Source organism: Myxocyprinus asiaticus, chromosome 26, assembly GCF_019703515.2.
Source record: "Myxocyprinus asiaticus isolate MX2 ecotype Aquarium Trade chromosome 26, UBuf_Myxa_2, whole genome shotgun sequence".
NCBI classification, from domain to species: domain Eukaryota; kingdom Metazoa; phylum Chordata; class Actinopteri; order Cypriniformes; family Catostomidae; genus Myxocyprinus; species Myxocyprinus asiaticus.
In genome coordinates this window covers 19,534,837-19,562,793 of record NC_059369.1, presented here as the reverse complement: position 1 = coordinate 19,562,793, position 27,957 = coordinate 19,534,837, and the positions used below count along the sequence as shown (strand labels likewise).

Below are 27,957 nucleotides of genomic sequence, written 5' to 3'. Positions count from 1 at the left end.
GTATCTGCAAACTGAAATTCACGAACGAGTAAACATGACAGAAACAATGCTCGTCATAAGGCACACCTACAATACCACTACAGCATGAATGTGAACACCCTGCTGCGAGTCAATCAAAACAGTAGATAATGCACCACAAACCATATAGCAGATACTGTTAAGAGTTTAGTGTTTTCCAAAAACTGATATTAAGTGGTACATTTTGCATATAGGGTCACAAAATACATATTTTTTTCCATGTTGCACAACTTAAAACCTTTAGCTAATAATAACAGCATTGTAGAGAATCGAAGGAAGTGATGTCGCCAGGTAGAGGGTTTTGTGTGGAGGGTATCAGAGTTATATGGCACTGAGTGACATTTATGATACTGTAATGATACATTTGACTGCAGCACATTTAGTTCAAAATCAAGTTAAAGGGCTTATTTATAATATTGAATATTGAAATGTCACGTCACCATTACATCTGGTGATGAAAGACCCTGTGTTATGAGGTCATTACATCCTGAGACACGGCACGCAAAGTCCATCTTTCCCCAGAGAAAACTTCTGAATCACCCTGTGTTACAAAAAAACACCATTATCCATTATTCTCCAGAATCTACTGACAGATAAACAGGAAGCAGTCAATATATGAGTCGCACTGACAAGAAACACACTTCAAAACAGTGCCATCAATGCTGCGAGTCGACATGCAACCTATTTAGTAGTGCTTGCAGAGCAAAAACATCAGAACGTGGCCATTTGACAAAAACAGTGAAGCTCACTTTCCAGCAGTAACACTTGCAGGCCACTCACTTGTGTTCCCTCGAGTGCTTACGTTAATGTTCAAACCATTTCGCAACACTTTCCGCTTGTGATTGAGCTCGCTATTAAAGGGATCGTTCACCCAAAATGAATATTCTGATATTTAAAACAACATGAGGGTGAGAAAATGACAGAATTTTCATTTTAGGGTGAACTATCCCTTTAAAGGAATGTATCATTTAATCAGCCTTATGACGTCCCAGATGTATGACTGACTTTCTTTTTTGCAAAACACAAAGATTTTTGAAGAATATCTCAGCTCTGTAGGTCATTACAACGCAAGTGAACGGTGAACAGAACTTTGAAGTTCCAAAAAGCATGTAAAGGCAGCATAAAAGCAATCAATAAGACAGCAGTGGTTAAATCCATGTCTTCAGAAGCGATATGACAGGTATGGGTGAGAAACAGGTCAATATTTAAGTCCTTTTTTACTATAAATCTCCATTTTCACATTTGTTTGTTTTTTGGCGATTCACATTCTTCATGCATATTGCCGCCTACTGGTCAGGGCTGGTCAAAGGTGGAGAATTATAGTAAAAGAGGACTTAATGTGCTTTTTGGAGCTTCAAAGTGCTGGTCACCATTCAATTACATTGTATGGACCTACAGAGCTAAGATATTATTCTAAAATCTCTGTGTTTTGCAGAAGAAAATAAGGGATGTCTGGGATGTCATAAGGCTGATTAAATGATGAGAGAGTTTAATTCTTGGTTGTACTACTCCTTTACGTCTAAAATAGGTTAGCACAAGTTAACGTAAAGTAGGAGCTGTAATTAAGCAAAACCGCTCAGGTTGCCTTGACAAGAGCATTAGCAGCCAACATATTAAACACAATCAGCAGTCTGGCAATCATTTTCAGTATGCTGGCACACACACACAAACATACCCAATGCACAACAATCATTGCTTAAAAGCAGGGCACGTACATCATACATGTGCAAAAGTACAAATTATATAAAAATGATTTGATAAGAAAATGCAAAACAGACACACATTTTTGCCACTGTGTGCATAAACGATTAAAATAACATCAATTGGTAAGATGGTGAATGCAAAACAAATATTTCAAGAGTATCATTTAAACAACAATCCGAGCATGTATATAACACAACATACCTTATGTGAAACATGCCAAGACTGAAAGAGAAATGTTACAGTCCCAAATAGAGCGACAATTAAATTTGAATTACATTCACTTTACAAATAATGACATCAAAGGATCTTGCAAACCGCTTTGGTTCTAGTCAGATTCCCTAAGCCAAAAATACGAGATCTTACAATAGCAGCTTGGCTCCTAATACAGTGGCCCCGAAAAGTATTTGGACAATTTTTGATATTTAAGTCTTAAAAAAATCTATTAATTTCACTGCATAAATAACAAAACATCAAACCAAGTGAAACCTGCAAACAAATTATGCAAATGGATAGCTTGAATTTTCTCATTTTTAGTGGATGAATTAAGTTTTACCATTTGAAAACTTAAAAAAAAAAAAAAAACTTTTTGTTTAATGTTTTGCTTGGAGAATGTCTTTGTGCTATCCTTCTATGAAATGCATGCTACCTGGTTTGATATTTTGTTATATATTACAAAGACATCCAAGCTGTGACGTCAGTGTCCAAATACCTTTGGGGCCACTGTATACATACATATTCACAATTATCCTCAATCTCATTCAAACCTTCTGCTTTAAACATTTAAAAGACAACATTAATGTGAAACCTCTTTTATGAGTGCCAAACAGCTGCAGAACTGGAGCCTGACATTCCAAAGTCCGAATAAAAACTCTGTCTTTTACATATTTTTACAACTTATAAAAAAGGCCCTTCCCTTTTGATTCCTCTGGGTGCAAGAGTGGACCCAGAAGTGGCAAAGGCACTGGGCAGATGAGGACATGCTGTCCGGTCTGTCTAATTTAGTGTTTCCTCCATCTGATTGGCTGGATTAAGAGGCCACCACAGCAGCTGCATGCATGTAGTTCCTCAGTGATGCCTGCAGTCCCTGTGGCCCAGCTCTCACCCGACCTCAGCTGGCCTCTCCCAGTCACACGTCCATCCATCCTGGGGAGAGGTCATGATGAGGAGACAGAGAGGGCTGCAGGAAAGGGGTTGTGGGGGGCTGTCAGCCCTGCAGCTCATCAAAGCAAATGTCACACACTCGTACAGGCTTCTTGGAGGAGGGCGTAAAGGCGTTGTGTGCAGAACATTCTGCACAGAAGATGTTGCCGCAGTGTCGACAGTGGTGCTGGAGGAAGGGAGGGAGAGAAAGAGAGCGAGAGAGGTCAGGATTTCTAAATTCGATTCCAATTTGGATTGGATATCAATTCATTTGGAAATAATTCAGTTACAATGTCAACAGGCCTGTCGCAATGATTAAATAATCACCTGATCTGCAACATCTGCAGGACGAGAGGCACACTATAATTAATACTTAGTGGAAATGTTCACATATCCACTGTAATAAGGCATAGAATTTGTATGGAATAATATAAGATGAACCACTGAAATACTGAATCCGAAAAAGTAGTTTGGGATATTATAGATTTTTTTTTTTCTTCCAATTTGCAAAGCTAATGTCTTTGTTTTATTTGGTTATTTTGCTATGGTAGGCTCTTTAAAATAGATGATTTGCAACCATAATGGGGTCAACACATGAAAAATTAATGAACACTTAACTTACAGTTTTTTCTCTTTGTAATTGTCCTAAACAGATAAAAAAATAAATTCTTCTTAATTTTCATAATTTTCTCGAAAAACTACACTCAGATTTATCTGATCCTAGATTCATGCTTTCAAAACAGTAAACACTGACATCTAAATTAGTCATATTCTCAACTGCACATGCCAGATTGTCATATCCCTTCATACCGATATCTGTTGCGATAGTAATGCACACAGCAAAGAAAATACTTACATCTATCCATAAACAGGGTCAAATATGAAAATTCAGAGCAAACGTACAATGAGGAAGAAGAAAAAGAAGAGAAAGAACGAAGAAGTAGAGTGGCTAAATGAAGAGGAAATAGGAGAAAGAAGTGACAAGAAAAGGGAAAGGTTTTCTCAGCTCTTTCAGGGGTGAGCATTAAAGAATTGAGAAAAGACCAGATGGAGATGGTGCAGAGTGGAAGAGTAAAGGAGACACAGAAGAGACTCAAATGATCTGATATCATTTGAATCACAAAGAGTTCGGGCTAATCTGAGCCGATCTACAGTGACTTCAATCTCGACAAAAATGAAGAGGGAGGAATGGCATTGGTCTGCATGCCACAATCATTGTCCACAATTACCATCTACGCTTACAGTGCTGTCTTAGGTCCATACAAATATATATATATATATATATATATATATATACTGTATACACACTATATATATACAGGTGCATCTCAATAAATTAGAATGTCGTGGAAAAGTTCATTTATTTCAGTAATTCAACTCAAATTGTGAAACTCGTGTATTAAATAAATTCAGTGCACACAGACTGAAGTAGTTTAAGTCTTTGGTTCTTTTAATTGTGATGATTTTGGCTCACATTTAACAAAAACCCACCAATTCACTATCTCAAAAAATTAGAATACATCATAAGACCAATAAAAAAAACATTTTTAGTGAATTGTTGGCCTTCTGGAAAGTATGTTAATTTACTGTATATGTACTCAATACTTGATAGGGGCTCATTTTCTTTAATTACTGCCTCAATTTGGCGTGGCATGGAGGTGATCAGTTTGTGGCACTGCTGAGGTGGTATGGAAGCCCAGGTTTCTTTGACAGTGGCCTTCAGCTCATCTGCATTTTTTAGTCTCTTGTTTCTCATTTTCCTCTTGACAATACCCCATAGATTCTCTATGGGGTTCAGGTCTGGTGAGTTTGCTGGCCAATCAAGCACACCAACACCATGGTCATTTAACCACCTTTTGGTGCTTTTGGCAGTGTGGGCAGGTGCCAAATCCTGCTGGAAAATGAAATCAGCATCTTTAAAAAGCTGGTCAGCAGAAGGAAGCATGAAGTGCTCCAAAATTTCTTGGTAAACGGGTGCAGTGACTTTGGTTTTCAAAAAACACAATGGACCAACACCAGCAGATGACATTGCACCCCAAATCATCACAGACTGTGGAAACTTAACACTGGACTTCAAGCAACTTGGGCTATGAGCTTCTCCACCCTTCCTCCAGACTCTAGGACCTTGGTTTCCAAATGAAATACAAAACTTGCTCTCATCTGAAAAGAGGACTTTGGACCACTGGGCAACAGTCCAGTTCTTCTTCTCCTTAGCCCAGGTAAGACGCCTCTGACGTTGTCTTTGGTTCAGGAGTGGCTTAACAAGAGGAATATGACAACTGTAGCCAAATTCCTTGACATGTCTGTGTGTGGTGGCTCTTGATGCCTTGACCCCAGCCTCAGTCCATTCCTTGTGAAGTTCACCCAAATTCTTGAATCGATTTTACTTGACAATCATAAGGCTGCGGTTCTCTCGGTTGGTTGTGCATCTTTTTCTTCCACACCTTTTCCTTCCACTCAACTTTCTGTTAACATGCTTGGATACAGCACTCTGTGAACAGCCAGCTTCTTTGGCAATGAATGTTTGTGGCTTACCCTCCTTGTGAAGGGTGTCAATGATTGTCTTCTGGACAACTGTCAGATCAGCAGTCTTCCCCATGATTGTGTAGCCTAGTGAACCAAACTGAGAGACCATTTTGAAGGCTCAGGAAACCTTTGCAGGTGTTTTGAGTTGATTAGCTGATTGGCATGTCACCATATTCTAATTTTTTGAGATAGTGAATTGGTGGGTTTTTGTTAAATGTGAGCCAAAATCATCACAATTAAATTATTTGTGTCTTTTCGTTCACATAAAGTCAGAAAAAAACAACATATGAATCCAAAATCCTTCTTTATCTGTGGTCCGACAAAGATACCGGCTTTGACCTTTGCCTCAGACAGCTTAGGGAAGAAATCTTGAAGGTACTTGAAGGCTGCCGACTCCTTATCTAGAGCTCTGACAAATTGTTTCATAAGGTCCAATTTGATGTGCAGTGGTGGCATCAGCACCTTCCGGGGGTCCACCAGTGGCTCCCACTTTATGTTGTTCCTCCCCACTGAAAACTCGGTCTGCTGTGGCCAGTCCCGCCTGTGGTAGTGCACCTTGGTGTCCCTGCTGTCCCAAAGGCAAAGATAGCAGGGAAACTTGGTAAAACCGCCTTGGAGACCCATCAGGAATGCCACCATTTTGAAGTCTCCTATGATCTCCCAGCCATATTCATCATATTTCAAGGCATCCAGCAAGGTCTTGATGCTGTTGTAATCCTCTTTGAGGTGCACAGAGTGAGCCACGGGAAGAGACGGGTACTTGTTAACAATTATGGACCAGCACAGCTTTGAATATTACTTTAGTATAAATACATGTTCATTTGGATTCATATTTTGTTTTTTTCTGACTTTATATGATCGAAAAGACATAAATTCGCCCGTTTTCTCGTTGGAAATAGGTAAATTTCAAAATATCACTGTCCTGGTGACAAAAGCAAAGTTTGTGGGGAATAATAGCCATTTTCTATACTTCTGAGGCATAAGCAATTAGGAAATAACACTTACTACCCAGGGACAAAAATAAAAAAATAAATTAAAAAAAATTACATGTTACACAGTGTTATCAGAAAAGAATACATTGCTTCATTATGCAGTGAAACTGAATTGTTCTGCTAAATAAAGAATCTGTTTTGTTGGCTGTGTGAATTGTTTGGAGAGCATTGACTAAAGTTTGGAGAAATGCATAAAATCAATTGAGAAAAACTGTAAAAGTACAGTGGTATGAACATTTTTAGAATCGATATCGGTCCGATCAAATGAAGATTGCGAGTAATCTAAAAATGAATAGAAATATTTTGTTACTTTGCGTTTGCCCTAGTAATTGTGTCACACCTGACCTTCACAACATTACACTGGGAGTACTGATTACGGTAAATTTGTACATGACTTAAGCAATGATGTGTTTGTCAGAACGGTCCATTGCCAATGACTTCATGAGAACATCAAACATACGCTTTTGTTGATGGCACATACTGATGCACCATGTCATGTGTTCATAAAACAAAACCAGCCTTTTAAACAGGGGAGCATGGATCAGTGGGATAGATCGTTAGCATTGCATTGATCTCACACTTTGATCCACAACAAATAAGAATTTATGTGTGTGTGTGTGTGTGTGTGATGCACACCTTTCTGACAGTGACAGAGAAGCCCTTCCCACAGGCCATACAATTCTGCACCTCATGATCTTCCGCCCACTTCCGTGTGAGGGACTGCGACTGTTTAATCTGTAACAGGAGACAGAAGCCACTTTTATGACAACTAAAATGGGCTGACTTTAAATAATTTAAGCCCCATTCACCCGTGTAGCGACTTGCAGCGTTAAAGTGACATCATCTCATTCATTTTAAACGAGAGCTGGTGACTTTCAGCAACATTTTCATTTGAAAACGGTTTAACTTTATGCAAATGAGGAGCCACTTTCAGTAGGACTACCAATAGAGAGAAGAAATGTAAATGGAGTCCACATCATCTGTCTCCTGTGAGATAATGGTGTCAAGTGCAGGCAAGACAGAGAAGTGGGCCATTTCATTGTTCTATGATATGTCTGTAACCTTATACATGGATATAATAAAAGAATGATGCATGGAAAAGAAATGGTTGCCAGTCTGAGTGAGCTTGATTCATACTTTGATAGTATGTTCATCTCGCTAATGATATAATGCAATGAGCACTGCTGCAGTTCATATAAAAAACTCTTCCCTGAAGAATGTTTATTTTTAGCGACAAAAAATGAATTCCTTGTCAAATTAGAATAACATCTTAGTTTTACCTGCAATATGTCTCATCTGTGATCAGATTTTCAAAAGATATGTCCAAAAGTTCAGTCCACCAATAACGTAGGAATGCCCACAAATGACATACAATACAAGGACAAGCCACATCAAGTGATAATTTCACTGCATGTGTGAATGGGGCTTTAGCAGGATATCCATAATAGATGAAGACTGCATTGATATAAGTAAATAGGGAAAATTCATAAAGAATGAACTGAGCTGAGTGTTGTTTATTTGCATGCACTGTGTTGCTTTAGCACCTGGTTCACAAAAGCAATTATGCACTCCAGGTAATGGGTGTAATTATGGCCACACAATTAATGCAGAACACAATTTGCAAGGCACGATTCCCCAGCTTGTTCGGTCTGAATGCTAGGATGCTGCAGGCTACCAAAATCTAGAAAAATTTATTGGGACTGTATAGCACTATTTATCTATACATAGTACTAAAAATATATCAATATTTAGATATAATTATTTATATATATATATATATATCAGTCCATGACTGCAATAAATTCACCCAAATCAGCTCTTTAAAATGCATCCTTGACTGCACTGCACGCCTGGATATACATCTAGTTTTAACGCTTTTTCATTTGATGAGTTACTGCTGCCATGATCATATACAATGTGCATAAAATGTACAAAAACATTCCTTTTAAATAAAAGTTTGGGTTAATTGTGTCAGGCAAATGGCACTGACATTTGTGAATTATTACAGAAGAGATTTACAATGACTCTGCACAATAACAATGCATATAAGGCCTTGCTAATTTGGACAGTGGGTGGTTTGTCACCGGATTTTACGCTACTATACTGCTGTTCTAAAGTGGCGCACCTGTTTAGTGAATTCAAGCCTTCAGTGTGCAAGGTAAGTAAGTTGGCTGGTGTCAGTCTAGGGTTAGTCTGACCTGTAATGACTGGTTCTCTCGGCCAAGTTCCTGCATTGCAGCCGTTGTATCGTCAAGCTTCTTGCGCATCTCCACCAACTTAGCCTGAAGCTTCTCAATCTCACCCTCACCCTTGACACATCTGGAAAAAGAGACACCAACAGTGTCAAAGGTTTAGTATGTGATTTGAATGTGATGTACAGGTCAAAAAAGGTTTATAGAGTCTAGAGAGATCACCTCTCCAGCAGTGCACGTCTCTCGTCCTGGTTGTTCTGGACGGTGGCCTCTAGCACGGCAATCTCTCCCCTCAATTCGTCTGTCTGTTTCTCCAGCTCGCCCACCCTTCGCTGGCTGCTCTGCCACTCTCGCTTTAGCGTCGCAACGTTCTCGTTTAGCACAGTCACCTGCATAGACATCTTCACCTCTGCCTCTTCCCTCTGTTTCTCAACTTCCTCTTTAGCCTTCACTTCTGCCACCTGAGACAGAGAGAGAGATACAGAATTTACCACCTTTCAGAGTGAGCTTATCTGCAACACATCACTAAAACATTCCTTGTCAGATGTTATTACTACGGATCCCCTGTAAGGACAAGGCGGGACATTTTTTTCGGAAACAGTTTTGCGTTCCCTCGGAATAAGTTTTGCACTCCCTTGCAAAAATGTACCATGTTTTACAGAAAGCACATTTTAACCAAAATAATTAAAGAGAAACCATAGTAATAATACATTTTTGAATACAATTTTGTGGTTATGGTTTTACTATAAACACCATAGTTTAACTAAGGCATTTGTAGTAAAAACATATTAATCACAAGATTAACCATGGTTAATCTACAGGGGAAAAAACATGGTTAATTACATAGTTACTACAATATTACTATAGTAAAATCATGGTTTCCACCAAAAAACTATGGAACTGTCATGGTTATTACTATAGAACGCAAAACGTATTGCGAGGGAACGCAACACGTATTGCGAGGGAATGCAAAATATATATATATATATATATATATATATATATATATATATATATATATATATTATTATTATTATTATTAATTTATTTTTTTTAACAGTAAACTTCCTCATTGTCTTTCAAGAAGAAGAGCAGGAACAACTAGAAATGTAGAGAAATTTTACAAAAACACATTTTATGATAAATGTGTTATTTCAATAGAAGACTTGTGTCTTTAGCTGAATATGTAATGAATCCAATAGAGAACACAGCTATAGTTTTGATGCAAGTATTCCGTTTTTATAAATGCATTACACTATGCAAAATGTATTGCTAGGGAACGCAAAACTCATTGCTAGGGAATGCAAAACTCATTGCGAGTCATTGAGAGGAACGCAAAACTCATTGAGAGTGAACGCAAAACTCATTGAGAGGGAACGCAAAACTCATTGAGAGGGAGGGAACGCAAAACGTATTGAGAGGGAGGGAACGCAAAACGTATTGTGAGGGAACGTAAAACTCTTTGAAAGGGACGCAAAACTCTTTGCGAGTCATTGAGAGGGAACGCAAAACGTATTGCGAGGGAACGCAAAACGTATTGCGAGTCATTGCGAGGGAACGTAAAATTAATTGAGAGGGACGCAAAACTCATTGACGAGGGAAACAACTCACTACGAGGGAACGCAACACTCACTGCGAGGGAACGCAACACTCTTTGCGAGTCACTGAGAGGAACGCAAATCTCATTGAGAGGGAATGCAAAACTCACTGTGAGAGAGGGAACGCAACACTCACTGCGAGGGAACGCAACACTCACTGCGAGGGAACGCAACACTCACTGCGAGGGAACGCAACACTCACTGCGAGGGAACGCAACACTCACTGCGAGGGAACGCAACACTCTTTGCGAGTCATTGAGAGGAACGCAAATCTCATTGAAAGGGACGCAAAACTCATTGAGAGGGAATGCAAAACTCACTGTGAGAGAGGGAACGCAAAACTCACTGCGAGGGAACGCAAAACTCACTGCGAGGGAACGCAAAACTCACTGCGAGGGAACGCAAAACTCACTGCGAGGGAACGCAAAACTCACTGCGAGTCATTGAGAGGAATGCAAAACTCATTGCGAGGGAACGTAAAATTAATTGAGAGGGAAACAACTCACTGCGAGGGAACGCAAAACTCACTGCGAGGGAACGCAACACTCACTGCGAGGGAACGCAACACTCACTGCGAGTCATTGAGAGGAACGCAACACTCATTGACGAGGGGAACGCAACACTCATTGACGAGGGGAACGCAACACTCATTGACGAGGGGAACGCAACACTCACTGCGAGTCATTGAGAGGAACGCAAATCTCATTGAGAGGGACGCAAAACTCATTGAGAGGGAACGCAAAACTCATTGAGAGGGAACGCAAAACTCATTGAGAGGGAACGCAAAACTCACTGCGAGAGAGGGAACGCAAAACTCTTTGAGAGAGAGGGAACGCAAAACTCTTTGAGAGAGAGGGAACGCAACACTCACTGCGAGTCATTGAGAGGGACGCAAATCTCATTGAGAGGGACGCAAATTCATTGAGAGGGAACGCAAAACTCACTGCGAGAGAGGGAACGCAAAACTCACTGCGAGAGAGGGAACGCAAAACTCACTGCGAGAGAGGGAACGCAACACTCACTGCGAGAGAGGGAATGCAACACTCACTGCGAGAGGGAACGCAACACTCACTGCGAGGGAACGCAACACTCACTGCGAGGGAACGCAACACTCACTGCGAGTCATTGAGAGGAACGCAAAACTCATTGAGAGGAATGCAAAACTCATTGCGAGGGAACGTAAAATTAATTGAGAGGGAAACTCAACTCACTGCGAGGGAACGCAAAACTCACTGCGAGGGAACGCAACACTCACTGCGAGGGAACGCAACACTCACTGCGAGTCATTGAGAGGAACGCAACACTCATTGACGAGGGGAACGCAACACTCATTGACGAGGGGAACGCAACACTCATTGACGAGGGGAACGCAACACTCACTGCGAGTCATTGAGAGGAACGCAAATCTCATTGAGAGGGACGCAAAACTCACTGAGAGGGAACGCAAAACTCACTGAGAGGGAACGCAAAACTCATTGAAAGGGAACGCAAAACTCACTGCGAGAGAGGGAACGCAAAACTCTTTGAGAGAGAGGGAACGCAAAACTCTTTGAGAGAGAGGGAACGCAAAACTCTTTGAGAGAGAGGGAACGCAAAACTCATTGAGAGAGAGGGAACGCAAAACTCATTGAGAGAGAGGGAACGCAAAACTCATTGAGAGAGAGGGAGCGCAAAACTCATTGAGAGAGAGGGAGCGCAAAACTCATTGAGAGAGAGGGAGCGCAAAACTCATTGAGAGGGAACGCAAAACTTACTGAGAGGAACGCAAAACTCATTGAGAGGGAACGCAAAACGTATTGTGAGGGAACGCAAAACTCTTTGCGAGTCATTGAGAGGGACGCAAAACTCATTGAGAGGGATGCAAAACTCACTGAGAGGGACGCAAAACTCACTGTGAGAGAGGGAACGCAAAACTCACTGAGAGAGAGGGAACGCAAAACTCACTGAGAGAGAGGGAACGCAAAACTCACTGAGAGAGATGGAACGCAAAACGTATTGCGAGGAACGCAAAACTCATTGAGAGGGAACGCAAAATTTATTGTGAGTGAACGCAAAACTCTTTGCGAGTCATTGAGAGGGACGCAAAACTCATTGAGAGGGAACGCAAAACTCATTGAGAGAGAGGGACGCAAAACTCATTGAGAGAGAGGGACGCAAAACTCATTGAGAGAGAGGGAACACGAAACTCATTGAGAGAGAGGGAACGCAAAACTCATTGAGAGAGAGGGAACGCAAAATTTATTGTGAGGGAATGCAAAACTCATTGAGAGGGACGCAAAACTCATTGAGAGGGAACGCAAAACTCATTGAGAGAGAGGGAGCGCAAAACTCATTGAGAGAGAGGGAGCGCAAAACTCATTGAGAGGGAACGCAAAACTTACTGAGAGGAACGCAAAACTTACTGAGAGGAACGCAAAACTTACTGAGAGGAACGCAAAACTCATTGAGAGGGAACGCAAAACTCATTGAGAGGGAACGCAAAACTCTTTGCGAGTCATTGAGAGGGACGCAAAACTCATTGAGAGGGATGCAAAACTCACTGAGAGGGACGCAAAACTCACTGTGAGAGAGGGAACGCAAAACTCACTGTGAGAGAGGGAACGCAAAACTCACTGTGAGAGAGGGAACGCAAAACTCACTGTGAGAGAGGGAACGCAAAACGTATTGCGAGGAACGCAAAACTCATTGAGAGGGAACGCAAAACTCATTGAGAGGGAATGCAAAACTCATTGAGAGGGACGCAAAACTCATTGAGAGGGAACGCAAAATTTATTGTGAGGGGACGCAAAACTCATTGAGAGGGACGCAAAACTCATTGAGAGAGAGGGAACGCAAAACTCATTGAGAGAGAGGGAACGCAAAACTCATTGAGAGAGAGGGAACGCAAAACTCATTGAGAGAGAGGGAACGCAAAACTCATTGAGAGAGAGGGAACGCAAAACTCATTGAGAGAGAGGGAACGCAAAATTTATTGTGAGGGAATGCAAAACTCATTGAGAGGGACGCAAAACTCATTGAGAGGGAACGCAAAACTCATTGAGAGAGAGGGAACGCAAAACTCATTGAGAGGGAACGCAAAACTCATTGAGAGAGAGGGAACGCAAAACTCATTGAGAGGGAACGCAAAACTCATTGAGAGAGAGGGAACGCAAAACGTATTGTGAGGGAACGCAAAACTCTTTGCGAGTCATTGAGAGGGACGCAAAACTCACTGAGAGAGAGGGAACGCAAAACTCACTGAGAGAGAGGGAACGCAAAACTCACTGAGAGAGAGGGAACGCAAAACTCACTGAGAGAGAGGGAACGCAAAACTCACTGAGAGAGAGGGAACGCAAAACTCACTGAGAGAGAGGGAACGCAAAACTCACTGAGAGAGGGGGAACGCAAAACTCACTGAGAGAGGGAACGCAAAACTCACTGAGAGAGAGGGAACGCAAAACTCACTGAGAGAGAGGGAACGCAAAACTCACTGAGAGAGGGGGAATGCAAAACTCACAGAGAGAGGGAACGCAAAACTCACAGAGAGAGGGAACGCAAAACTCACTGAGAGAGGGAACGCAAAACTCACTGAGAGAGGGAACGCAAAACTCACTGAGAGAGAGGGAACGCAAAACGTATTGCGAGGAACGCAAAACTCATTGAGAGGGAACGCAAAATTTATTGCGAGGGAACGTAAAACTCTTTGCGAGTCATTGAGAGGAACGCAAAACTCATTGCGAGGGAACGCAACACTCATTGACGAGGGGAACGCAACACTCATTGACGAGGGGAACGCAACACTCATTGACGAGGGGAACGCAACACTCATTGACGAGGGGAACGCAACACTCACTGCGAGTCATTGAGAGGAACGCAAATCTCATTGAGAGGGACGCAAAACTCATTGAGAGGGAACGCAAAACTCACTGCGAGAGAGGGAACGCAAAACTCTTTGAGAGAGAGGGAACGCAAAACTCATTGAGAGAGAGGGAATGCAAAACTCTTTGAGAGAGAGGGAACGCAAAACGTATTGTGAGGGAACGCAAAACTCATTGAGAGAGAGGGAACGCAAAACTCATTGAGAGAGAGGGAGCGCAAAACTCATTGAGAGAGAGGGAGCGCAAAACTCATTGAGAGAGAGGGAGCGCAAAACTCATTGAGAGAGAGGGAGCGCAAAACTCACTGAGAGGGAGCGCAAAACTCATTGAGAGAGAGGGAGCGCAAAACTCATTGAGAGAGAAGGAGCGCAAAACTCATTGAGAGGGACGCAAAACTCCTTGAGAGGGAACGCAAAACTCATTGAGAGAGAGGGAACGCAAAACTCATTGAGAGGGAACGCAAAACTCATTGAGAGAGAGGGAACGCAAAACTCATTGAGAGGGAACGCAAAACTCATTGAGAGAGAGGGAACGCAAAACGTATTGTGAGGGAACGCAAAACTCTTTGCGAGTCATTGAGAGGGAACGCAAAACTCACTGAGAGAGAGGGAACGCAAAACTCACTGAGAGAGAGGGAACGCAAAACTCACTGAGAGAGAGGGAACGCAAAACTCACTGAGAGAGAGGGAACGCAAAACTCACTGAGAGAGAGGGAACGCAAAACTCACTGAGAGAGGGGGAACGCAAAACTCACTGAGAGAGGGAACGCAAAACTCACAGAGAGAGGGAACGCAAAACTCACTGAGAGAGGGGGAACGCAAAACTCACTGAGAGAGGGAACGCAAAACTCACAGAGAGAGGGAACGCAAAACTCACAGAGAGAGGGAACGCAAAACTCACTGAGAGAGGGAACGCAAAACTCACTGAGAGAGGGAACGCAAAACTCACTGAGAGAGAGGGAACGCAAAACGTATTGCGAGGAACGCAAAACTCATTGAGAGGGAACGCAAAATTTATTGCGAGGGAACGTAAAACTCTTTGCGAGTCATTGAGAGGAACGCAAAACTCATTGCGAGGGAACGCAACACTCATTGACGAGGGGAACGCAACACTCATTGACGAGGGGAACGCAACACTCATTGACGAGGGGAACGCAACACTCACTGCGAGTCATTGAGAGGAACGCAAATCTCATTGAGAGGGACGCAAAACTCATTGAGAGGGAACGCAAAACTCACTGCGAGAGAGGGAACGCAAAACTCTTTGAGAGAGAGGGAACGCAAAACTCATTGAGAGAGAGGGAATGCAAAACTCTTTGAGAGAGAGGGAACGCAAAACGTATTGTGAGGGAACGCAAAACTCATTGAGAGAGAGGGAACGCAAAACTCATTGAGAGAGAGGGAACGCAAAACTCATTGAGAGAGAGGGAGCGCAAAACTCATTGAGAGAGAGGGAGCGCAAAACTCACTGAGAGGGAGCGCAAAACTCATTGAGAGAGAGGGAGCGCAAAACTCATTGAGAGAGAAGGAGCGCAAAACTCATTGAGAGGGACGCAAAACTCCTTGAGAGGGAACGCAAAACTTACTGAGAGGAACGCAAAACTCATTGAGAGGGAACGCAAAACTCATTGAGAGAGAGGGAACGCAAAACGTATTGTGAGGGAACGCAAAACTCTTTGCGAGTCATTGAGAGGGACGCAAAACTCATTGAGAGGGACGCAAAACTCACTGTGAGAGAGGGAACGCAAAACTCACTGAGAGAGAGGGAACGCAAAACTCACTGAGAGAGATGGAACGCAAAACGTATTGCGAGGAACGCAAAACTCATTGAGAGGGAACGCAAAATTTATTGTGAGTGAACGCAAAACTCTTTGCGAGTCATTGAGGGACCGCAAAACTCATTGAGAGGGACCGCAAAACTCATTGAGAGGGAACGCAAAACTCATTGAGAGGGAACGCAAAACTCATTGAGAGAGAGGGACGCAAAACTCATTGAGAGAGAGGGACGCAAAACTCATTGAGAGAGAGGGAACGCAAAACTCATTGAGAGAGAGGGAACGCAAAACTCATTGAGAGAGAGGGAACGCAAAACTCATTGAGAGGGAATGCAAAATTTATTGTGAGGGACGCAAAACTCATTGAGAGGGAACGCAAAACTCATTGAGAGGGAACGCAAAACTCATTGAGAGAGAGGGAACGCAAAACTCATTGAGAGAGAGAGAACGCAAAACGTATTGTGAGGGAACGCAAAACTCTTTGCGAGTCATTGAGAGGGACGCAAAACTCATTGAGAGGGACGCAAAACTCACTGAGAGAGAGGGAACGCAAAACTCACTGAGAGAGGGGGAACGCAAAACTCACTGAGAGAGAGGGAACGCAAAACTCACTGAGAGAGGGGGAACGCAAAACTCACTGAGAGAGGGGAACGCAAAACTCACTGAGAGAGGGGGAACGCAAAACTCACTGAGAGAGAGGGAACGCAAAACTCACTGAGAGAGAGGGAACGCAAAACGTATTGCGAGGAACGCAAAACTCATTGAGAGGGAACGCAAAATTTATTGTGAGGGAACGCAAAACTCTTTGCGAGTCATTGAGAGGAACGCAAAACTCATTGAGAGGGAACGCAAAACTCATTGAGAGGGAACGCAAAACTCATTGAGAGGGAACGCAAAACTCATTGAGAGGGAACGCAAAACTCATTGAGAGAGAGGGACGCAAAACTCATTGAGAGAGAGGGACGCAAAACTCATTGAGAGAGAGGGAACGCAAAACTCATTGAGAGAGAGGGAACGCAAAACTCATTGAGAGAGAGGGAACGCAAAACTCATTGAGAGGGAATGCAAAATTTATTGTGAGGGACGCAAAACTCATTGAGAGGGAACGCAAAACTCATTGAGAGGGAACGCAAAACTCATTGAGAGAGAGGGAACGCAAAACTCATTGAGAGAGAGAGAACGCAAAACGTATTGTGAGGGAACGCAAAACTCTTTGCGAGTCATTGAGAGGGACGCAAAACTCATTGAGAGGGACGCAAAACTCACTGAGAGAGGGGGAACGCAAAACTCACTGAGAGAGGGGGAACGCAAAACTCACTGAGAGAGGGGGAACGCAAAACTCACTGAGAGAGGGGGAACGCAAAACTCACTGAGAGAGGGGGAACGCAAAACTCACTGAGAGAGGGGGAACGCAAAACGTATTGCGAGGAACGCAAAACTCATTGAGAGGGAACGCAAAATTTATTGTGAGGGAACGCAAAACTCTTTGCGAGTCATTGAGAGGAACGCAAAACTCATTGAGAGAGAACGCAAAACTCATTGAGAGGGAACGCAAAACTCATTGAGAGGGAACGCAAAACTCATTGAGAGGGAGCGCAAAACTCATTGAGAGAGAGGGAGCGCAAAACTCATTGAGAGAGAGGGAGCACAAAACTCATTGAGAGAGAGGGAACGCAAAATTTATTGTAAGGGAATGCAAAACTCATTGAGAGGGAAGCAAAACTCATTGAGAGAGAGGGAACGCAAAACTCATTGAGAGGGAACGCAAAACTCATTGAGAGAGAGGGAACGCAAAACTTATTGCCAGGGAACGCAAAACCTATTGAGAGGGCATGCAAAAATCTTACCGAAAATATATTTCCCACCCTGTCCTCTAAGGGGCTCCGTTTTGAACTGCATTCAGCAGATGTTTTCACAACATTTCCAATTTAAAATGCATGTGAAGCCGCTATTTTTAAAATGCTTATAAGATGTTTGTTTACAAATATGATGCTTAAAGTAGATCACAATGCTTTCCAGATGATGCCATCTTGCACAGCCAGCTTAGCGATCTGTGTGTGATTACTGGGACTAAAACATACAAAACTTCAGTAAATTACTGTAGTTAACTAAATTAATGTAAATGAATTAATTTGTGCTGAAGGCGTTTGGCTGCGGATGTACCAGCTGTTGCTGTAGTTTGTCAGTTTCAGCTTTGAGCTCCTGCTGTGCATGTTTGATGGAGTCTTGAGTCTTCTGGTGTTCTCCCTGCTCCTGCTCCAGAGATGCCTGAGCCGCCTCCACCTTCCCCTGGAGCTCCACCTTTTGCTGGATCAGCAGCTGCTTCGCTGCTTGGAGCTCCTTCAGCTCCTGCACAAATACACACAAACTTATAAACAATTCTGTCTCAATTATAAACAATTGTTTTTGTAATTTAGTGAGTTAGGGTCAAAGATCATCAGCCTGACCTTCTCATTCCTCTCTGCCAGTGCTTTAAGATCAGCACTGAGTTTGCTCTTATCCTTCTCCAGACCACTCTGACTCTCTCTCATCTCCTCACATTGAGCTCTCTCCTTCTTCAGCTGCTCCTCTGTTACCTCCTGCAAAAGATACAAAGAGACACATACATTCACCCTGACAACTTAAAATATCCATGAACGTTCTGGATAAGGTGCTCACTGTAGCCACATTGATAAGCAAATTATGATAAGAACTATTCTTGGTAGAATAAAAGGTTGCAATGTGGTTGTGCTGTATCTAGAATAAAAAAATGGCACAGCAGGACAGTTCACCTAAAGTAGCCTGGGTTTCAGTGCCTCGCTCAAGAATACAATGGCAACAAAGTGGCCTCAAAAATATTTGGACTCTTGAGTCAAATATAATTATTTAAAAAAAAATGTGTTATTGCATTAGATAACATCAAAGCAAGTGCCATTTATTTTAAAGATAGCACAAGCACACTTTTCAAACATAACTGAAAAAAGATGCATGCATGTATTTTGCCTCATTTCAACCCCTAGTTTTCTTAAAAAGAAAAAAAGAAAAAAAATCAACGTTACAGTGAGGCACTTACAATGGAAGTGAATGGGGTACATTTTTTTGGAGGGTTTCAAGGTACATATGTGAAGCATTGAGCTGTAAAGTTGTTCAAATCATAGGTTCTACCATCATTTTAGGATTTAAGGGTTATTGGCTTTACGTTTAAAATTGGATATAACTTTACATATAAAAGCTTAGTAAATGATTTTATGACACTAAAATCATGTATAAATGCATATTGTTTATGTTTTGAGGTTATACTTTAAAAAAAGTTAGTATTTTAACATTTTTGGATTGGGCCCATTTGCTTCCATTGAAAGTGCCTCATTGTAACCCAGATTTGTGCTTTTTTTTTTTTTTTTAAAGAAAAGGAGGGACAAGTAGAGATACATTTTTGTAGTAATCAACATTATGCCACAAATGCTTTCAATTGAGCTTAACTTGTATTGAACCCGGAATATTTCTTTAGGACACAAAGTACTTGGACACTTTCTATGAGTCAAATTTAGTGGCATATGTCCGTTGTTATTGTGAACAACTACATCTGTGGTTACTCTTCCAGGACACCTGTGTGAACATCAATGTAAATATTTAATATTTTGTTATCTAATGCAAAGAAATTAATCCACTAAATGTGGCTATGTATCCCAATATTTTTTGGGTCCACTGTAAATCAAGGATCAAACCATGCAAAGTACGAACCTGCAACTCTCTTTGTTACCTGTTGTTTCTGAAGCTTATGAAGAGCCTCCACCTGCTGTTTGATCTTCTCGTCTCTCTTGGCAAGGTCTTTCTCCAGCGCAACACGACCCGTCTTCAGCTCCTGGATCTTGGTCTCATGACTGCTGAGCTGGTTCCTGTTGGCCACCAGCTCCTCTTGAGCCAGAACCAGCTTCTCCTCACACACCTGCATTACAAACACTACATCAACTCTGAGATCAGGATCACATACGCTTATAACAATTTAATGATACATACAGAGTTGCGATGAGTTTTGTAACAGGTGATGTCACTGTTATACAATAACAAATACTATTATTGCACAATCACACATACACACACCTTGAGGTCCTGATGTACTGCAGAGAGCTCAGACTCTTTGCCATAGAAATCAGACTGTAGCGACGCAAGGCTTTCTTTGGTGCTGTTGTTGGTCTTCTGCAGCTCTGCACAACATTTTTTCTCAGAGTTCAGATCTTTAGACAATGTTGTCACCTGCTTCTTCAGTTTGGCCTCCTCCTCAGCCTGAAACACACACATCACTCAGAAACAAGGCAGGGAGCATAATGCGTGCTCATTGAATAGTGATAAAGGCCACATGAAATTGCTTGATGAGGGCAGTTTTCTTTTTTTTGTTGATGTATTTACTATTGAAAATTGCCAATAGCCTTTAGTTTAAGTCACAGCCAAGATCCATGATTTACAACCTGCTCGTCAGTTGCAACTGATATTAGAAAAAGGGACACTCTCATTCTAAAGTTAATTTCATTGGAAAAGAACTTGTGTAGTGCAGGATGAGTCATGAATTTTTGGCCTTTATAAAATGTGAGTATACTGTTGCAGTGATTGCCTTTTTAGTGATGGTGGCCTGCAGCTCGGTCACTTGAGCCTCCAGTTTCTTCACTTGCTGGCTGAAGGACTCCTGGGTGGTCTTCAGCTGTGCCTGAAGGTGCTGAGTGCTCTTATCCTTCTCTTTCAGTGTGTCTTGAGACTGTTTCAGCTGGGTGTTCAGTGCGGTAAGCTGAGACTGAAGGCTCTTCTCTGCCTACAAGAATTCAATGAGAATTTAATAAGTGAAAAACATAATGATTATTTTCATAGCACAAAGCAATGACAATAAAATATGGGGGTTACATTAAGGTTTTATGTAATGTTTCCACAGAAATAAACTGCAGGTTGTTGTAATTTACATTTTCACCTCAACTGATTTTTCCAGTTGACCTTTGACCTCACTGAGCTGTTTAGAAGTGTCCTCTGCATTTTTCTGAAGCTCTTGTTGTGCTTTCTGATAAGATGTCTCCTAAAAACAGTGAAAGGTAGCACAATTAAAGGACTTATAGTTAAATAATGTCCTAACCAGTAGTGGCTCGTGACCACAGATATAGGTGGGGCAGATCTTGCAAAAACTTTTTTTTCATTGTTCAATTTGTTCAACTCATTATTCATAAAATAATGAATAATATACCAGACCTATGTACATGCCACTTACATGTTTCCACAGTATGAAAAAACTAAATGCTTAATAATAATAATAATGTTTTAGTAACAGTAAGTCTCTAGTAAACAGGTTCGCTATAGAAATGTTACAAATCACATTGACCAACGCTACTGTCCCCTTGCAATATAAGAAAGAAAAAGTAAATATGGGAAACACAACATTTTATTCAGTTTACACAGAGCCAAGGCTCTTTGACATACAATTTTCATCACACAATAAATATAATGTCTTATTGCCTACTCTTGTCTTTTGATTCGAACTATTTTTATGTCTGGCTGGCCAATTTGTCTGAATTATCAATAGAAACGACATGCTGTTACATACACGTTTATCGATAGCACTCGCCATTTTCGCAATCTCTCACACTGCTGGCGTGCACTAATACTAAAGTTACCTTTGGTTTGGCTCTACGTTTATGGGCAGATTAATTTCTGCTCCAATATGTCACAATGAGGGCTCGCTGCAGTACCATATTTGACTACAGATTTCTATTGGAAAAAATGAGAGGTGCTGTAGAGTTCGGGAGGGCAGAAGAATCTCTGCCCCACATGCATGTACAGCATATCTAAAGTATATCAAAAGTATATCAAACACAGTGTAACAGAGGTTTTAGAAACACTTTGACTTAAAAAGAATAAAAATGTTATTTTAGGGATGCTTTTAAATACATACAGTATGCCAGTCATTTGAACACATTTACGGATAAACAAATTAGATTGTTTTTTTGTATGGATTTATGTTTTCAAGTGGAATTTCAAGTTTTCATGCTATCATTTATAGCATGAGTCTACTATGAACTACAAGTAGTATGAACTACTTTTATGGTTTGACAGTCCCTGGTCATTGTATGCTTGTGTTGTATGGAAAAGAGCACCCACGACAATTGTGTAAACTTCTCCTTTTCTATAAATGAAAGAAAGTAATAAGGTTTGAAATGTCAAGAGGGTGAGTAAACGTTGACATCATTTTTATTTTGGTGTTATCTACTTTTTTTTTTTTTATTCATTTTGTTTGATAGGCTACCTGAAAAAGCTTAAGTGCAAAAATCACAATAGAACATACTCTAAATTATATGGGACCCACCTTCTCCTCCAAAACTACCTTGCTGTTCTTTTTCTCCTTCTCCAGCTGAGTCTGGCTCTCTTTCAGGGCTTTGGCAGCTTTGCTCAGAGCCTCCTTAACTGTGGCCACCTCTTTAGTCAGAGCCTCCTTCTCCTGCTGGGTTTTCTGAAGCTCAGAGCTCAGGTTCTGGACTTTTCTGTCCAACTCTGCCTGCCACATCTGTCCCTCCTGAGATAGTTTATCCAGGCTGGCCTGCAAGGCTCCCCGCTCCTGCTCTGCCTTCTCCAGCTGTTGACTGGTTTCAGAGAGGGCTGAGGTTTTCTTCTTCAAGTCCTCTTGTTGTGTAACAGCTCTAAAAAGCAATGGGTAGACAGATACATCAGACCTGTGGTCCTGTGGACTCATCTACTTAAACTTGAGCATATTAAGTTACAAATCACATTAAAATGGGAGTTTTGTGGCATTTAGTCCATGATACAGTTGAAGTCAGAAGTTTACATACACTTAGGCTGAAGTCATTAAAACTAATTTTTTAACCATTCCACAGATTACCTCAAAGACCTCAGAAAAAAATATGTGGACCCCCACAAGTCTGGTTCATCCTTGGGAGCAATTTGCAAATGCCTGAAGGTACCACGTTCATCTGTACAAACAATAGTATGCAAGTATAAACAGTATGGGACCACACAGCCATCATACCGCTCAGGAAGGAGATGAATTCTGTCTCCTAGAGATAAATGTAGTTTGGTGCAAAAAGTGCAAATCAATCCCAGAACAACAGCAAAGGACCTTGTGAAGATGCTGGAGGAAACAGGTAGACAAATATGCAGAGTAAAACGAGTCCTATATCAATATAACCTGAAAGTCTGCTCAGCAAGGAAGAAGCCACTGCTCCAAAACTGCCATAAAAAAGCCAGACTACAGTTTGCAAGTGCACATGGGGACAAAGATCTTACTTTTTGGGGAACTGTCCTCTGGTCTAATGAAAAACCATTTTGCCATAATGACCATCATTATGTTTGGAGGAAAAAGGGTGAGGCTTGCAAGCCGAAGAACACCATCCCAACCGTGAAGCATGAGGGTGGCTGCATCATGTTGTAGGGGTGCTTTGCTACAGGAGGGACTGGTGCACTTCACAAAATAGATGGCATCATGAGGATATATTGAAGCAACATCTCAAGACGTCAGCAAGGAAGTTAAAGCTCGGTTGCAAATGGGTCTTCCAAATGGACAATGACCCCAAGCATACCACCAAAGTTGTAGCAAAATGGCTACAACAAATTCAAGGTATTGGAGTGGCCATCACAAAGCCCTGACCTCAATCTGATAGAAAATTTGTGGGCTGAACTGAAAAAGTGTGTGCGAGCAAGGAGGCCTACAAACCTCAGTTACACCAGTTCTGTCTGGAAGAATGGGCCAAAATTCCAGCAACTTATTGCGAGAAGCTTGTGGAAGGCTACCCAGAACGTTTGACCCAAGAGAAACAATTTAAAGGCAATGCTACCAAATTGTATGTAAACTTCTGACCCACTGGGAATGTGATGAAAGAAATAAAAACTAAAATAAATAATTCTCTCTACTATTATTCTGACTTTCACATTCTTAAAATAGTGATCCTAACTGACCTAAGACAGGGAATGTTTTCTATCATTATCAATGTCAGGAATTGTGAAAAACTGAGTTTAAATGTATTTTTCTAAGGTGTATGTAAACTTCTGACTTCAACTGTAACTTTTTTTGGATTTATGGGTAAAACAAGGTCTGTGGTAAACATTACTTGAAGATACATGGACGTTTTGTTCTACAACTTAAATAACACAGTCATATCAATATTCCCATTTGAGGTATGACTGTGTGTAATTTATGTTGTAGAACAAACTGTCCATATATCATCATGTAATGTTTAACACAGACCTTGTTTTATGTAGAAATCCAAAACTGCCATTATAAAAACCCACAGGAAAATCCAGTGGGAACCCATGGTGAAATAACATTCCAGGTTCGTCTTCAAATGGATGTCACGGCTGAACAGCTCTATAGTTCACAAAATTTACTTAAAGCAGAAATACGCATTTACAATTAACTAAATCAATTAACTTAGTCTTTCTCTTCAGGAAAATGGAGCAAAAATATTGATGACTCATCTTGCACTTAGGGGCGTATAAATTTTTGTCCATATAGAATAAGAATGGCTTTTTCTCAACGTGTGTTCTTACGTTCTCATGGACTCGTTCGACGTCATCATCCACTGCCAAAGTTTGATTCCAATCCTCAAGAACGCAAGTACCGAGAATGCATAAAATTACCCGGATATATGGGGGCCTGGGTAGCTCAGCAAGTAAAGACGCTGACTACCACCCCTGGAGTCGTGACTTCGAATCCAGGGCGTGCTGAGTGACTCCAGCCAGATCTCCTAAGCAACCAAATTGGCCCGGTTGCTAGGGAGGGTAGAGTCACATGGGGTAACCTCCTCGTGGTTGCTATAATGTGGTTCAATCTCGGTGGGGCACATGGTGAGTTGTGCGTGGATGCCGTGGAGAATAACGTGAAATCTCCACAAGCTCAACAAGCCACGTGATAAGATGCGCGGCTTGACGGTCTCAGATGCGGAGGCAACTGAGATTCATACTCCACCACCCAGATTCTTGATCAGGCCGAATATCAAGGATGCATTGGATGGAGACTTCTGGGCAAAAACCCGAAGTCATAACGGTACTACGGTGACAGACAAAGGACATTTACAGTCCCCTCAAACGTTTCCCGCTGTAAGCTCGCAACAGTCTGATGAACCAATTGAGTTGTTGTTTCGTTCAGCGTCATTTTAATAAAGTAATAAACACATGGACGAAATGTGTGTTAACAGACTTTATTCTTTAGCATGTCATTAATCAAAACCTCACTAGTGTGATGACAATAATCCTTTCACTGGTGAGTGATAATGACAGTAGTTCTCTCACTGGATTCAAATGTGCTGTGAAGTCTGTTCTCTGCATTCTTGGCATTGAGAAACAACCCAATATCAACCAACCCAGCATCTGACTAGCAATGGCAGAACAAAAAAATCATGGTTCATGGATTTGACACACATTAAAAGCCATTGGCTTTTTATGTGCTGCCCCAACTTCCTGTTTAAATAAGGAATGCGTCAACACAGAAAAGAAACCTGCACTCATAAAGTCGTTTCATAAAGTTCCTACCCTTGTTTCTCCAACTCTAACTGAAGGTTCAGCTCCTTCAACTTCATCTCCAGCTCACCGATCTGCTTCTTCAGCTTTTGCTGCTCTTTCTGAGCCTGTTCCCTTCCAGAGCAGAGCTCGGTTAACTCCACCTCTGCTTTCTATCTCACCCAGAACAACATACACACACAGAAAGCACTTCAGAATGCATAAATTCTCAAAAACATGCATCAAATACTCTCAAAAATCCTAAAACACTTTCTCAAAATGCAGATGTGCAAAGCCATGGTGACTTCTGTTGCTGCTCCTCAAATAGCTGCTGCAGTGATTTAATGAAAAGCACTAATCCTGACCTTGGTCTGTGTCTCTAGGGTCTCTATCCTCTGCTCTGCAGTCAGCAGTTTGTCTCTGCTGTCCTTCAGACTGGCCTCCAGCTGAGAGCACTGATCCTGCTTCTCATGCAGCCTGCGGCCCTGATCCTCCAGTTGAGCCTGTGCTTTACTCAACTCCTGCAAAAACACAAACACATGGTTAAAGACACCATGAAATTAAAATAGGAGTTTTGTGGCTTTTAGTCAATTACTGTTAGCTTTAAGGCCATCACTATGCAAGTGTACTCCTATATTTGACAAAATGTACTTTTAGCAGATAAACACATTTAAAATTGATGGTCTCTCTTTCAGGAAAATGGGCCAAAGACACTGATGACGCAATCATGGGCAAGTAGCAAAGAAGCAAATCATGGTTCACAACTGTGAAATAAACTAAAGCCTATTGGCCATTTAAAAAAGGGCAGAAACCTTCCTGTTTCAATAGGAAATAAGACAATACATGAAGGAAAACTGTGCTCCTCAAACCATTTCATGGGGTGTCTAAGATCTTTATGCACTTACTGTAAATACAGGAGAAACCTTACACGACATGAGCAACTGTAAAAGCAACTGTACATACTTGTTGCTTGTCCTGCAATGCATTCTGAGCCGTCACCAGGTGATTTTGCAAGTCAGCTCGCTGGGCAATTTTTGCAGCTTCAGCCGACAGCAGCATCTCTGTCTTGGCTTTCAACTATGAGACAAACAAATCATTCACAAACATTTCCGCAATCAGAACTACATTAAAACAATTGTCCAGAGTCAATTAAATATAAAATGCTCTTCTATTGACACTTTGAATTAAATATTTACCTACTTTACATGACTGAGTGGCTCAGTTCATTTGCTGTACCTGCGTGTCCAGCTGTGCAATCTTCTCTTTGCTCTCGATGAGCTGAGTGTTAAGTTCACTGATTGTGGTCTCCAGACTCTGGCAGCGGTCTTGTGCTGAACGCAGGTTGGTCTTCTGCTCCTGCACCTGCTCATGAAGGTTCTCCTGAGCCTGCTTGTGGCTCTCCGATTGGTTCTTGAGCTTGTCAGTCAACTGCGTAATCTGAATCAACACACAGGTCATAAAATTAAAACAACTGCCCAATTCAATGGAAATAAGGGCTGATAAGGTGCCAAATGATTTAATTTGGCTATATTTTAAAGGAATAGTTCATTAAAAAATGAGAAATTAGTAATTTACTCACCTTTATGTAATCTTTGTTCTGCAGAACCCAAAAGGAAATTTGAAGAAAACCTCAGTCCTTATTTTCAATATAATGGTAGTGGATAGTGATTTCACTTTCAAGTTTCATAAAGGACGCAAATTATCATGAAAGTAGTCCATGAAACTAGTGCATCACTTTCCAAGTGTTCTGAGGCCATAAGATGGGTTTTGGTGAGAAACAACCAAAAACTGAAGTAATTTTCCTATGAAAACGTTCATGTCCACACAAGCTGCATTGACTACTTCTATTGTACTTTTGCATTCTTTTTAAAGCTTGAAAGTGGAATCACTATCCACTGAAAAAAACAACCAGGATATATTTTTCAAATTTGTCTTTTTATGTTAAGCAGAGGAAAGAAAATGTAGGTTTGTAATGGCATGAGTAAATGATGACAGAATTTTCATTTTTACAGTATGTGAACTATTCCTTTAAGACTTTAACAAACGGTGTAGTCTCCAACACCTGTTCCTGTAGTGAGTGGTTTTTCTCCTGTAGTTGTTTGAGCAAAGCTGTCTCTCCCTCTCCAGCCTGGATTTTAGCACACAGGTCCTCTCTCTCTGTCTCCAGCTGGCTTAAACTATCCTTGCTTTTCTGAAGCAGAGCTTCAAGATTCTGGATCTTCTGGTCCTTTTCCCCGATCTGACGCAACACCTGTTCCAGGTCATTCTAAATGGGAAGGTCAGAGGAGATTAAAATCATACAATGGTAAGTAATAAATTCGATATGAAATTAAAGCAACTGATGCACAGAACTACAAGCCACACTTCAAAATGTAGGAATGCTTTAGAATGCATTGCATTAACAAACCAAGTGGCATCTTCAAACAGACAACACAATTCTCTGAACTAACTAAACTCTTCAAACACTATTAACCAATTGGTCTCAGGGTCATATTTAGTAAATGCATGAAGTGAGTTCCTCTCAGGTTTCCCTCACAGGTGTTTTAAGCAGAGTAACCATAGCTTTGCTTGGAAAGTGTCCTTAAGTGTCCAAATACCTTTTACGTCCATTACACGTATTACAATAGCTATTTTCCTGAAGAGGCTGTTTGAATAAACTTCTTTGCATTAACAAAATTGAGAATTTAATGCCAC

The 27,957-nt window shown here is 41.4% G+C and overlaps 1 protein-coding gene across 2 annotated transcripts in view; it reads right to left on the bottom strand.

Annotated features, from left to right (window-relative positions):
• Positions 1-152: 152 nt before the first annotated feature.
• The window catches only part of LOC127417300 (early endosome antigen 1-like), a 46,541-nt gene continuing 18,736 nt past the window's right edge, over positions 153-27,957 (bottom strand). For both annotated transcript variants that reach the window (XM_051657227.1, XM_051657228.1), the window contains 16 exons: positions 27,326-27,529; positions 26,500-26,700; positions 26,227-26,340; positions 25,629-25,784; positions 25,297-25,436; positions 22,121-22,451; positions 20,738-20,839; positions 20,390-20,584; positions 19,882-20,064; positions 19,541-19,726; positions 18,249-18,380; positions 17,965-18,150; positions 8,795-9,033; positions 8,579-8,699; positions 7,017-7,115; positions 153-3,049 (listed from right to left, as the gene is read on the bottom strand). In XM_051657227.1, the coding sequence (XP_051513187.1) occupies positions 2,927-3,049; positions 7,017-7,115; positions 8,579-8,699; positions 8,795-9,033; positions 17,965-18,150; positions 18,249-18,380; positions 19,541-19,726; positions 19,882-20,064; positions 20,390-20,584; positions 20,738-20,839; positions 22,121-22,451; positions 25,297-25,436; positions 25,629-25,784; positions 26,227-26,340; positions 26,500-26,700; positions 27,326-27,529 (2,712 nt within the window). In that variant the 3' untranslated portion in view covers positions 153-2,926. The remainder of the gene's footprint in view (positions 3,050-7,016; positions 7,116-8,578; positions 8,700-8,794; positions 9,034-17,964; positions 18,151-18,248; positions 18,381-19,540; positions 19,727-19,881; positions 20,065-20,389; positions 20,585-20,737; positions 20,840-22,120; positions 22,452-25,296; positions 25,437-25,628; positions 25,785-26,226; positions 26,341-26,499; positions 26,701-27,325; positions 27,530-27,957) is intronic.